This window comes from Agelaius tricolor, unplaced genomic scaffold (assembly GCF_023055355.1).
Source record: "Agelaius tricolor isolate 1412-34295 unplaced genomic scaffold, bAgeTri1.0.p SCAF_15, whole genome shotgun sequence".
Lineage (NCBI taxonomy): Eukaryota > Metazoa > Chordata > Aves > Passeriformes > Icteridae > Agelaius > Agelaius tricolor.
The window spans coordinates 4417923-4431881 of NW_027269275.1; the positions used below are offsets into that span (position 1 = coordinate 4417923).

The 13959-nt window shown below is 38.8% G+C and overlaps 1 protein-coding gene across 1 annotated transcript in view; it reads left to right on the forward strand.

Annotated features, from left to right (window-relative positions):
• The window catches only part of CDH8 (cadherin 8), a 162926-nt gene that overhangs the window by 81907 nt on the left and 67060 nt on the right, over positions 1-13959 (forward strand). Inside the window, exons 5-6 of the mRNA XM_071440258.1 lie at positions 9159-9326; positions 13700-13887. Of these exons, the coding sequence (XP_071296359.1) occupies positions 9159-9326; positions 13700-13887 (356 nt within the window). The remainder of the gene's footprint in view (positions 1-9158; positions 9327-13699; positions 13888-13959) is intronic.

Consider the following 13959-nt stretch of genomic DNA (forward strand, 5'->3'; position numbering starts at 1 on the left):
TGGGATTAGTGGAGCACAAACACTTCATTTGGCTGGAAAATAACATATTTTAAGCACTGCCATCTTGGATATGGGCATTGGTACAAAGCCAAGGCTCAAGGAGGTAAAACTGAGATGGGTGGAAGAGTCAGCAGACCCAGGAAGATGAAGACTCTCCTAATAGAATGTGGATATCTCTGGAGAGTGGATAATTTTGGGGTTTTCCCCTATACCTGGTTTAACTTTCAGCTGGAAGAGCACATGCTTTAAACAGCAGAGTTTTTAATTTAGTGTGCAGCCCTCTCTGGTCCACAGTGTTGAATCCCTGAAATATGACCATAAATAAACAAATAAGCCTAGGAGGAATGAAAACTTCACTCAGCAGAAGCCAGGTTTGAATCTTTTATTTTAATTTGCAGTCTTGCCTCCATTTAGACCTTGTAGTAGAGTCCAGCAGAATGGAAACAGGTAAGGGAGCAAGAGGAATAAACCAGCAGTTTATTCTCAGTTACAGCTATGGCTGTGATGCTCAGGCTATTTCTTCTGTCTGGTTGCTCATGTCCAGTTCATTCCCAGTGGTACAGGGTGCTCTCAGAATATTGTGTGTAGGGCTGATAAGAGCTGTCATCATAAAACAAAAAAGAACCAACAAATCAAACCTGCTGAGATACTGACAAAGTTCAAAGCAGGGTAGCTAAGGTCAGGAGAATATTACTTATAATGAAAGATTGATTGAACTAAATTTGTATAAACTGGATCAGAGGTGATTAAAGAAGGATATGAAATCACTGCACAAATATTTGAGAGGTGTTAATAAAAGAGAGACAGGGGGACTGGTTTTGCAATTCCTCATGATACAATGACAAGGAAGGAAGCACTTCAAGCTGGAGAGAAATGGGGAAAGAGTTTTGGTCCAGGAAGGAATCTGCTACTGTAAGGGGAAAGTAATGAGCTGCTAGGAACAGAACTCACTTGTGTTCAACAGAGCCTTCCTAAATAGTTCAGCTTCTAAATACTTTAGATCTAAACCCTCATGGGATTAGTGGAGAGAAAGTACTTGTTAGACATGAGTCAGAGTGTGGATTGAGCTGCTGCTGCTTTCCAGCTCATTTTATTGACTGCTGCTGCTGCCATGGCTGTGCCAGCTGCTGCAGATTTCAAGTGAAGTAAACTCCTAACTGAAATAATAAAAAGAGCCATGAACTGGGGATGGGTGGGTGCTCAGCTTTAGCAAGAGGGGTGTAGAAACTCCTTCTCATAGAATTGTAGTATCACAGAATCAGAGTGATTTGGGATGGAAGAGACCTTAAAGCTCGTGTCATTCCACCCCTGCCATGGCAGGGACACCTTCCCCTAGAAGAAGGCAGCTGTGTCCAGCAGCATCCAGCTCCATGGAGCCCAGAGAGCAGCAAGAGCAGCACTCCCAGGGCAGCAGTGTGGCTTAGGAGCATTCCCAGGGCTGCAGTGTGAAATAGGAGCCTCCTTGAGCCAGGTCTCACAAGTTCTTGGAGATCTATTTCACACCCAAGATAGCTCAGCTACCTTTGGAGGCATAAAATCAGCAGGATGGCTTCTGTTGCAGTGTTAGAAACAAAAAGTTTTAATTAAAGGCAAAATAACAAAACTCTTTACAGAGAAAAACCGAGCCAGGTACAAGAGGTTCTTGCCCCTGGTAAAACACCTCACAAAAGCCATTTGGTTTCTTTGTTCTCTTCTTTTTCTAGTAAATTGCCCAGGTGGGACTTTTTGGTTCCTGTCCAATTGGCCATCCTTAAGTTTGAGGTGAAGTCCTCCAAGCCTATGAGATGCCTTTTCCACCTAATTGAGGAGAGAAACTTCTGGGCTTCTTTCATTTTTTAGGAGACAAAGGATTGTTTTGTCACTCTGTCAACAAGGGGCACTATAGCAGTGTGGCTCCAGCAGCATTCCCAGGGCAGCAGTGTGGTTCCAGAACCATTCCCAGGGCAGCATTGAGGCTCAGAACCATTCCCAAGGCAGCAGTGTGGTTCCAGCAGCATTCCCAGGGCAGCAGTGTGGTTCCAGGACCATTCCCAAGGCAGCAGTGTGGTTCCAGCAGCATTCCCAGGGCAGCAGTGTGGTTCCAGCAGCATTCCCAGGGCAGCAGTGTGGCTCCAGCAGCATTCCCAGGGCAGCAGTGTGGTTCCAGAACCATTCCCAAGGCAGCAGTGTGGTTCCAGCAGCATTCCCAGGGCAGCAGTGTGGTTCCAGCAGCATTCCCAGGGCAGCAGTGTGGTTCCAGAACCATTCCCAGGGCAGCAGTGTGGTTCCAGCAGCATTCCCAGGGCAGCAGTGTGGTTCCAGGAGCATTCCCAGGGCAGCAGTGTGGCTCCAGGAGCATTCCCAAGGCAGCAGTGTGGTTCCAGCAGCATTCCCAGGGCAGCAGTGTGGTTCCAGCAGCATTCCCAGGGCAGCAGTGTGGTTCCAGAACCATTCCCAGGGCAGCAGTGTGGTTCCCCAGCACTCTCAGGGGTTCCTGGAGCACACCACTGCTCGCTGCCATTGCAGTGCTGGAACCAGGGTCTTTTCTCACCCTGCTGGGAGCCTTTTCATGTCCTTGTGTACTGAACAGCCCGTGCAACCCGAGCAGAGGTGTCAAGGTGTTTGTGTGAGGCATTTGGTGGCCCTGTGAGTTGTCTTGGTGACAGCCCATTAGGAGAGGGCTGGGCTGACGCAGCCAGAGCTGGGCTCAGTCCTGCAGCTCTCCCTCGTTAGCTACAAGTACAAAGTGCAGCTATTATGGATCAGGGATTTAGGATTGGGCCCTTGCAAGCACCAAGAGCTGTCCTTGTGATTAATAAAATAAGGGTAAAATCACTGCAGAGACCTTTGAGAACAGTTCTGCTGGTCTGCAGCTGGTAGAGCTGAGTGGCTTAAGATCAAGGCAGATTGGCATTTGGAAAGAAGCGATTTCTGCTTCTTGAGTTTATCAAATAATAGCAGTAACAAAAAAAAGCTGATCCCACATATATTTCTTGCATTTCAGAGCAATAGCTCTATCATTTCAGAAAGCTTGTGAGGTACTTTGAACTTGACTGTTCCTCATGCTGAGTAGGAAAACGGGCAACATATCTAAATAATGTGCTTCAAGGGCCTGAATTAGAGAGAGGAATTTGAACTACACAGCTGGAGCTAGAAAGCACCTGAAAAAGAATCCAAGGCTACTTTCTGTAAAGTGTCTGGTGTAATCACAGCTATTAGATTGCTACAAATAAAATCCTAAGGAAACGAGGTGGTAAATGCAGTGCCAAATGTTTATTTACTGAATTTGTTCTCAGCTGGGGGGAGAGTGATCCTTTCACCATGCCAGTGAAAGGGTCCCAGGGAAAAGGGAACAGCTGGTAAGTAGAGCTGAAAGCTTTGAACCCATTCTCTAAAACCCAGGAACAAGTTCACCTGAATTAAAAAGGCAGGATTATAATAGGTGTTATCCAGTCAGGTAGTTTAGGATACACTTCCAGCAGAATGCTCAGAGAAAAGCAGGTAATGTCACATGCAGTAAGACACTTGCAGGGTCTATTTCAGAATGAAAACAGGGGCAGAAACTGCAAAAATTGTACTCCTATGGGCTAGAAGAGAAAAGACAATGAATCCTAGGTTAAAACCCCCAAATTAATAAAACCATATTCAACCTTGAACTCTCTGTTCACCAAAAAAGTGCCATCTTCCCTATACACTTTGTAAAAATAAGCATTAGAATAAAATACATACACTATTATATTCTCTATTGAAAATACAAAAATGGCACAGAAATAGAAAATGTAATATAGCATTTGATTCTTTAGTCATTACTATTTATTCTTTAGTCATTATTTTTACTGTGTTTCATGTCTTTGATTTGAAATGTATCTAGATCTGAATGTAGTTCATCCAACTCCTGTAATTAATAACTTTTATAGAAAGTTAGGCAGCCTTGCTAGTGATTGCAGATATGTTTCCTGTTTTGCTTAGAAATGAAACAAGAATTTAGAAGATTTGGTGATAATTCTTATTAAGGAGATTATGATAAAGGTAAATAAAATTAAAAATAGTGGATCAGTATTCCTGTATCACAACATCAAACAACATTTTTTTAAACTTTGAGTAAAGGTGGTTATGATCTACTCATTTTTTAAAAAATTGTGGCACAGGTTTTCCACAGCTGTCCAAGTAAAGCTTTTTTATGGACTGCTAAAACATCACTGAAGTTGCTGTGTTTCATGGGAATACAAAGAATGGCACTCATGGCTCTGAAGAAATTGCAAGATTGATTTTCAGGAGTTTGGGTCCTAAATGACTGTTATATTTAATAAGAATCTCCACCAAGATTCTAGCATGGAAGGAAGATCAAAGCAATTACTTAGATCTTGCAAAATGAAGTAGGGAAAGTTCCAAAGTATCAAAGCATGCAAGTTGAAATAGCAGGAAGTCTTCAACAAAACCTGGGGGATGAATGGGATGCCTGAGAAAGGCTTCTCAGGGCCAGGTTCCAATTTTGCATAGTGCTTGCTTGGTTTTGTTCCATGTGCTCAATTAATGTTATGCATAGTTTTATAGCATTATCATAAAGGGATCCTTAAAAAAAATGGAGATAAAAGTGAAAGTCAGGTCCTTCTTTCTGTTGTTTTTTTTTTGCTTCTTTCCTTCCATGAGCTGCAGCCCCTGCCACTTTGCTTCCTTTCCCCTGGACTTTCTCAGTGACACAGTGGATATTCTTCCAAATGGGTTTTTGAATGTAGTCCCCAGGGGTGCATTCTAACTGATTCAAGTTGTGAGGCAGATTGTGCAAATTGTGCAGTCAGGACCACTGCAGAAGTAAATCCCCTTCTGCAGCTGCTTTATTTGCAGTGGGACACTGATGGCTGTTCAGGAAAAGCAACCCAGCCAAAAGAAAAAGGCACTGCAATATTTGGAGGTTTCATCCTTGGAAGGAGTGGTTTGCTTCTTGACTTCTTTACCTTCCAAGCTGTTTCCAGATCTTTCCAGCCTGAGGGAGTGGATCTGTAGGGAAATTCTGGGGGGTGCATGTTCAGTGGTTGTACCACATGTCTGTCTGTGAATGTTCTCATGGCAGCAAGGTTTGGGAATTATTTCAGGCTACAAGGAGACAAAGCCTTGACTTGGACATTATGGAGGGAAGGAACCTCAGGTGAGAATGCAGTGAGTGCCATTGGTCCCCAAAAAGGATCAGATTTTCCCTTCCCATTCTTGGCAGATGGTTGACTGATAGATTCTTAAAAACTTGCAGGAATGGGAATACTGCAGAATTCTACAGGCAGCCTCTGTGAGTACCCCCCTAATGTTCAACTGAAATCTCTCTTGGTGCAGCTGAAACCCATTTTGGGGTTATATATTTAGGTTATATTTATTATCTCTTATCCCCACTGGAAAAGTAGAGTAGTTCCCAGTGATTTTTACGTATTTGGCTGTAAAAGCTTCCTTATACTTTTCTGACTATATAAACAATAATTTTCAAAACTGGACCCACTGTTCCAGCTGCAGCCTTACCTGTGTGAGTGCACTGGGAAGATTATTCCACACTTCTTCCACAGAACATACTAACTAATATACCAGGAAATGCTTGAGCACTTTTATCAGCAAGTTGCTGTTGTCTCACATTCAGCTCATTTTGACTCCACATTCTCTTCTGTCTTGTGAGTCATCTGCTCTATTGTAATTGGCAAGTTAATTGTTTCCCTCACACAAAATGCTTTTTGCTTGCCAAATTGAGTTGCATCCTGCTATTTTAGACTCTCAAAATTGTGAAAATTGTTTTGAACGCTAATCCTGTTCTTCCTGTACTTGCAATGGCTCCCAACTTTGTGTCATCTGAAAGGCTTGATAAGTTCTCCCTGCCTTCTGGCTTTCAGGAAATATTGAATGATTCTAGAAGCAGAACAAACCCCATGAACCACATCATCCATCTCTCCACTTGACAGTGAGCCATTGATAACTGTTCTGAATACAATCTTTCAGCAGGCCTCCACCTGCCTTACATTAGTTTATGGTAATTCTCCTGCTTTTGAACTGCTCCTGTTTGCCACATCTCCTTCTCATCCATCACTGCATGCTGAAAGTGATTATGATTTTATTCTCTGTTTGTTTCTGGGTTGAGCTGAAGCAGAGCAGGGTGAATGCTCAGTGAGTTCACGTTCTGTGTGCTGGGTGTGTGTTGGTGTTTGGTGGGCCTGGATTTTGTTCTAAAAACAAACAGATGGTTCCAGTGCTTCCTGCAAGCCTGGCCTGAGGACTGGAGAATAAAGCAAAAGAACAAATAAATATCCTTGAGATTCTCCATGCACAACTCTCTTAGCCTGTATTTGTCTTGATCATGAAAGATGAGGATGGAGCTTTTTGGTGTTTATAAATTTGCCTCCTAAGAGGTATCCACACTTTCCTGTTGCTAACCTCAGTTCTATAGATTCTGGATTTAGTGGTAACAATCAGCCTCTGTAATTTGGATAGGTTTGGTTCTAAAAATCCTGCAGTTCCTCTTATAGTAATTTAAACAGTAAACTTCTTTTTAGCCTTTTATTGGGTTTGAAATGGAAACTTGACTTTGACTCAGCTTCTGGCAGGTGGTTTATGGTCTGTAACAGTGGATATGTATAAAACTGTTGAAGCAGCAGCTTGTGTTAGTACCTTTATACAGAAAAAAAACCCCAAACTTGTTATGCCTTAAAAGTCAAAGTTTTAATTTTTATTTTGGCACTTCTAAAGGTATTCAATCTGCCTGATATATTTCAAACCATAGGCAAGGGCTAAACTGTTCAATACATCAAGAGACAAATTAAAATACCTGTCTGGGAAAAAAATGTCAATTTAGTGAAATAATTGACTTTTCTCAGTGGAAACTGCAGAATACAAAATGTGGCATCTCATACAACTCATCTGTAGGCTAGAGTTAACTATGTAAATTAGGTTAAAAAACCCAAACAAACATAGCAACTCTGCCTAAAAAAATAATGGAGATAAAGTACAGTATGCTTAATGCAAGCCCTATTGAAATAAAGGTTCATTGATATTTGGATCTGCTATATTAGTGAAAAAAATGAATGTGGACCAAATTCTGATAGCCTAGCTTTGCATTAGAATGCATTTTATGAGTCATTTCACTTATAACAATAGACTTATTTGCAGAATGCATCATTATTATTCATCACTAGTAACCCAGTCAGCCCAAACCAGCCACAACTGTCAGATGCTTTTAGAATTCAGCATCATTTACTTTCCTTATCCAGGCTGCCACGGAGGAAATGACCCTACTCTTTCACTGACTGTATTTTGCACCTATCAAATCTGATAAATGGGGTTTGTTGCTCCCCTGCTTTCACTCAGAAAACTTAACACAAGCATTTTCTTCAGCGTGTGGCAGAATAATGTGGGCTCCCTCCTGAGGCACTTTCACCTGCTGGGCCATTGGCCTTGAGGCTCCAAACTCCTCTTACTCTGGGCTTTTTATTGCCTGTGCTGGAGTAAAAACTTATTAATTGAGAGTTTTCCTGTCCCTGTGCTCCTGTTCCTGTGTCACCTGCTGCAGGTGACCCTTCCTTGGCAGAGGGGCTGGACTTGCTGATCTCCAGAGGTCCCTTCCAACCCCAGCCCTCCTGTGGCTCTAAATTCCTTGGGAAGAAGAGAGTTCTCTGCCTTGGCTGCTGCAGAGGTTTCATTTTCCTGCAGAATTATAAAATATGTGAAGCAACAACCAAAAATATTTTATGGAGAAAAAATTACAAGAGTGTAGGTTCCAAGCCTGCTCTCATGTTATATTTGGTGGTTTATGGAGGAAGTGTATTGCTTTTTTATAAATGCCTTACACCCCCTTGCTCTTAGTGTGGTCCCCAGCCATGAAAAGAAGGTCTGATCAGGTTCTTAGTATTAGATTGTCAAAGAAAAATGGATATTTCATAAATATTAGCATGTTCTTTATAATTTGTAAATGTTAGAATTTACTAAAAGGCATCTCTATTAATGCAAAAAGACTATTTCTTTATTCTGCATGAATAGGCAATCTCAGCATTGCAGCCAGTGCCATTTCTAAAATGCTTGGTTAGTAGAACCTGTGCCAGACAAAAGAGTAAGAGGTGGATGAAGCCTCCACAGCTATTTCAGTCCCAACACAGAAAACAAAACTAAAACAAAGATTTGTTGAGTTACTCTCAGTGTCTGCAAGGAAACATTATTTCTTTTTTAATGGAATTTTAAAAAATGGGTTAAAAAAAGCCACATTTCAATGGCACATTTTGAATTGCTTTCCCTAGCTTTAGTGGGACTTCTTTAGTCTGTGATGATCTTATGATTATGGTGGGCTTTACTAAACTGCAATGAGACTATTTAAATTTACCTTTAAACACTTGGTATTACACTTTCAATACATATTGTGAATGTATTAGCACATTACAGCTGGAATGATTTTGGGAAGAAAAAAATGATTTGATTATTTCTTCTCCTGTATGTCCATGAAATCTCTAGGAGTGGATCTGGCCCCAGAATTAACCAAACTCTTCATTGTTGATATTTCCTTCAGCCCACTGACATTTTATGGTCTGGTATATAGCAGATAATTGAATTTCTGTAGGTTTAAAAGCTTCTCACCTGATAAAGCAGGTGATGGCAGCTTGCTGAGGTCATTGTTCCACAGGTGACCCCCCTTGAGCAGTGAGTGGAGTTTCTCTCCTGTTCAATTTTAGGCACTCAGTTTAAGACTTGAGAGAAGAACTGTGGCCTGCAATACACACAGGAGCAGATTAAATAATGGGTTTGGGTTTTAATTATTTTAAAACAATCTGAATAGATGTGATTAACAGTGTTCACAGAGTCAGCTTTCTATGTGCTTGTCTTCTGTTTGGGAATTCTGTGGGGAAAAGATGGATTTCTGTGGGAGGTAGAGCAGAATCCAAGAAGTTTGTCAGGAATAAAAGGAAAAAGAAATGTGTATCACAGCTAGGATTAATTCTTGGGGTTTGAACCACAGTTTCAGTGCACTTCTAATTAAATCAAGGTAGGTGACCTCTAATACAATTTTTTCAAAATCTCAAATTCTTTTTCATCCTTTGAATTAAGAGGCAACCTAACTGGACCTTTGGCATTTTTTGTTTACCAATATTTGCATATATCCATAAAAACAGCTGCAAACTGAATTTGTGTCTGTACCTGATTGTTTCCTCCCCCCATTATTGTAGCTATAATTAAAACAGCTCTTCCCAACATGGACAGAGAAGCCAAAGAAGAATATTTTGTGGTCATCCAAGCAAAGGACATGGGAGGACATATGGGTGGACTCTCTGGAACTACAACAGTGACAATTACCCTCAGTGATGTCAATGACAATCCTCCTAAGTTTGCACAGAGTAAGTGCCATTATATGTGTGTGTGCTCCTATTTGAGAAACTATTGTGTTTTTCTTTCTGTTTTTTTTTTCCAAGTATTTTTTTTATCTTCATATTGCCTGGGTTTTTAATGTCATTTAAAAGATGTAGTTGTGACTAAATCACAACTGTGAGAGAGGTTTAATCAACCTCTGCCTGATTAAGAGCTTAGGAAAGAGAGAGTTATGTCCACAACACTGTACAGATCTCTGCCTTCTTTGTTACCCCTCTTACATCCACCTAAAAGGGCCTGGACACTGCTGAAAAGAGATTTATTTGGACACTGCTGAAAACAGATTTATTTCCTCTCAGTGCAGTTGTTTCTGTGTGCTTTGTTGCTTCCATCTCATGCAGAAAAGTGACACCACCAGTAAAAGACACATATAACAGATAAAAGGAATAAAAGCCTTGACTAATTAGGCAATACTGAAGAAAACAAAGAAGATAAGTCTGAATCTAGATAATTGTTGATCTTTAATTCAAAATCCATATTTTCTGCTGTGGTTCCAATGGGTATCTTGCTGAGTTAGGTTAAAATGATTTGGCATCCTGCTGAGATTCTCTGCAAGCTTTGTAGTCTATTTCCAAGATGAAGACAAAAAAGAAAAAAAGAGGAAGAAAAGCATAATGACTGGGTTGATTTTATTTGGAGCTGGTGCAACCTAATACGCTATTAGAAACTTAGCATTTTATCCAGCTTGTTCTGGAAAATTAAAGTTAAAAGTTTTTGGAGGCTGCATCTAGATTTTGCATCATTTTTGTTTTCCTAGAAGTATGTTTTTCTAACAAGGTGCTCAGGGACCAGTGTAAAGTTAATTTTTTCCATCTATGGATGACTTCAACTCCACTTTTACCCTGTTATGAGGACACAGAGTAAAATGGGTTTGTCCTACTGCTCAGCATATGATAAATCTGCTTCTGTAGCCTGTAGAAAATGTACATAGAGATGGAGAGAGAGAGAGAAATCTAATACAAATAAGCAGAGGCAAAAGCTTATTTTCAAAATATATATATTATTACCTCCTCTTAGTGGTTTTTAACAGATAAGCACTCTGCACAATAAAAGGTTTTCTCTCATAAAGCAGGAAATGCATAAATTTTTGACTTTGTGTCTCATTGCAGTGCCTTTCCCTGTGTTAGTGTTTTCCAAGAATTTCCCTAACAATGCCATGTCCACAGCTGAACTCTATCACCAGCCTGCAGAGGGATGTCTCCTTTACACCTGCAGTGTCCTGTGCCTCCCACTCAGGGGGCACAGACCTGCCTTTGCCAGCTTACCTGGCTTTTACATTCTACAGCACTGTCTCAGGAGCCTTGGCTGCCAACAGGGCAAAAATCTGACCCCAAAAGCAGCAGCACAGCTGGTCCAAACTGGGGCAGCCCAGGGGAGCAGCATGTGGGGGTGAAAGTGCCCTTTCCACATTGCTGGGGCACCAGCAAGGCTGCATCCCTATCTCTGGGATAAAAACTCCTGGATGAGTTTTCCTGCAGCATCCAGGAAGGTGCTGCCTCTGAAGCTGTTACAGCCCCTGCAGGATTTGGGCTTCCTCCTAGGATTAACCACTGACCATTATGAAAATTCTTTAGGGAAAAAAACCCCTGCTTGTTTTATCACTGTTTTTTTTTTTAATTATTTTTTTTATATATATATATATATATAAAAAATAAAAATATATATATAATATATATATATATTTATATATATATATATGTATTTTATATATATATGTGTATATATATATAAATAGATGTATTTATATATATATGTATTTTATATATATATGTATTTTAAATATATATAATATATATACACATTATATATATGTATTATATATATGTATTATATATATGCATTATATATATGCATTTTTTATTTTTATATATATATATATATATATACCCCTATATATTTTTATATGGTTATTTTATATATATTTCATATATATATATTGGGTTATTTTTTATATATATATATGTGTGTATATATATGTATTATATATGTGTATATATATGTATTATGTATGTATATAATTTTAAATAATATATAATTAATAATAGTTTTATAAAGACAGAATTTGGTTAGAGGCAAGGTTCTTATTTTAAAGAACATAAGTATTTTAGGAATATAAATCTAAATGTTGAAACATATAATAAATACATAATAAATATTGAAAGTATAATAAATATATATCTAGATATATTTATTATATATTTATTATATAAATAACATATAATATTATTATGTATTGTGTAATTATTGCTGGGTATTGTGTATTTATTGCTTTAATGATTAGCCATATTAACATTGGATCTGGTTGTTATTACAAATTTGTCCTTTTAAAAGGTGCCCAACACCACAGATTAGCCACAACTCTGCCCTTGGACAAGAGCTGAGCAAATCTGACTTTAGTTTTTTTTTACACTGTTGAAGCACAGTTTGCATTTGCCTGGAAAGGAAAATAAGAAAGGATCAAACTTACAATAAGCCCAGCCAGAATGAAATAGAAATTCATAAGATGTAATACATGCTGCTTGCACAATAAATGGTAATGAGCTCGGGAAACAGGGTGTTCTATCAGGTTATTGTTTCCAGGCAGGACAGAAATGTATATTTATGGTTTGATTTCAGAGAGTTAGCCTCCTGGGTTTTAGAAATGAAAAAGATGAACTTTCACTACTTCTGTGATCTCTCTGAAATAATTTTAGAGGCGTTTTATAAGTCACTGAAGTTTTTAACCTGGCAGTTTACCACAGAATTGTAATGAGAGGAACTGAGCACTGCTGTGGAAACCCAGGGCTTTCAAAGATGCCCAGTGTGGATATTTTGGTCAGCTCAGTACTACGACACAATTCATAATTCTGGAGAGGGATTTGTGTAAAAGAATAAGCTGCATCATAACTTTTAAATTTTTCTTAGTATTTTGTAAACTGTTTTAATAAATCTGAGAGCAAAATTTCGACTTAACAATGCAATCAGCTGTGCCTGGAGATTCAAACCACAAAGTGTGGACAGCAGAGTAAATGATGAATGCATAATTTAATCTCCCAAGGCACTTCATTGCTTTGGCTGCTCATTGTTTTTGAGCCATTATGGATATTTTGAGGAATCTTGATGATCACCAAATTATCTCTAATAATTTAACCTAGGAACATTAGAAACAAGTCACTTTGGGATTTCATTGTGCAGCTAGTACATGTATTTATGAATTCCTCAGTTTCCTTCTGTTTTCAACTGTTGCTACTGCAATCACCTACAACAGGTAAAGCAACAGCTCCAGAACATGGTTTTTGGAAAATTATGACCTGCACTTAATAGATTGTCTTAGAACAACAGGGAGGACAGAGAAGAACACGGAATCCTGTGTCAAAAACTGTTTTAATGGTCTCTTCTATTATCCTTGAATTACTTTTCCCTTTTTTAACTCCTGAGCAGCATTTTGTTTGATTAGTTCATGTGTTAATCTAAACTTCAATAAGAGTCAATTATAAAGAGGTAGAAATAAAAGGACTCTAGAAGGAATTTTGGATATAAAATGTTTATCTTCTCATTTTAGAGTACTGTTAAGAGCAGGGAGATACAAAACAAAATGAGTATTTTGGGTTTTGCCATAAACAAATTTCTGCCTAAAATAATATATCTAAGTAGTTTTTTGATGCTTTTTAGCTTAAAAGGTTTGAAGCAGGTGTAACAAAAAATAAAATGTTGACAACTTGAATAGCAATTTCTAATGGATTTTAGTGTAACTGCAACAAATAGTAAACACAGTAATGATTACTGTGAAAAGTTATTGTTTCCAGTAAAAAGAAATCAAAATTGGGAGTTTCCTTTAATGTTTTCTGATTAGTTTCTTACCACAAAAGAGAGGTGGAAGGGTTCAAACAAACAAAATGAAACTACATTTTAAAAAGTAGTAAATATTTAAAGTTATGCAGAAAATATTTGAAGTTATGTAAGTATTTACACAATAGATTTTTAAAGAATTCGACCAATTTTTTAATGGAGTAAAAGCCGAAGTTTCTTGGTTGAATTTTAACTCCTTGCCAATAAAATATCTGTATAAAAAGGTAAGTTCTGCAGTGTTGAAAGGAGCTCAATATTTGTGTTTGCCAACACAAAACATCCCTGCAAGGCAGAAGGAGGAGACTCCTGGAATGGAAAGGACACTCAGCTACAGTAAAGTGAATATTCTTGTGTGAGGACCACACTGTGCTGCTTTCAGTCAATAATTGGGGTAAATGGGGCTTGGGTCAGCTGCAGATCTCAAGAGTTGGTGTTGGGGATGTGTAAGCATTGAAGAGCACCCAGGGGACACTGGAACAGCTGTAATGTTCAGTCTTTTCCTGTTATTTGTAAGGTCTCTATCACTTCTCAGTAATGGAAGATGTTGCTCTTGGTGAACCAATAGGAAGGGTGAGAGCAAATGACCTGGATATTGGAGAAAATGCCAAATCATCCTATGACATTATTGAAGGAGATGGAATGGATGTATTTGAGATCACTACGGATGCCCAAACTCAGGATGGCATTATCAGAGTGAGAAAGGTAAATCACATCTCTGTTAAAAATATAAATGTTTATTGTACATGTAACTACCCAGCCAGACTCAGCTCTGTG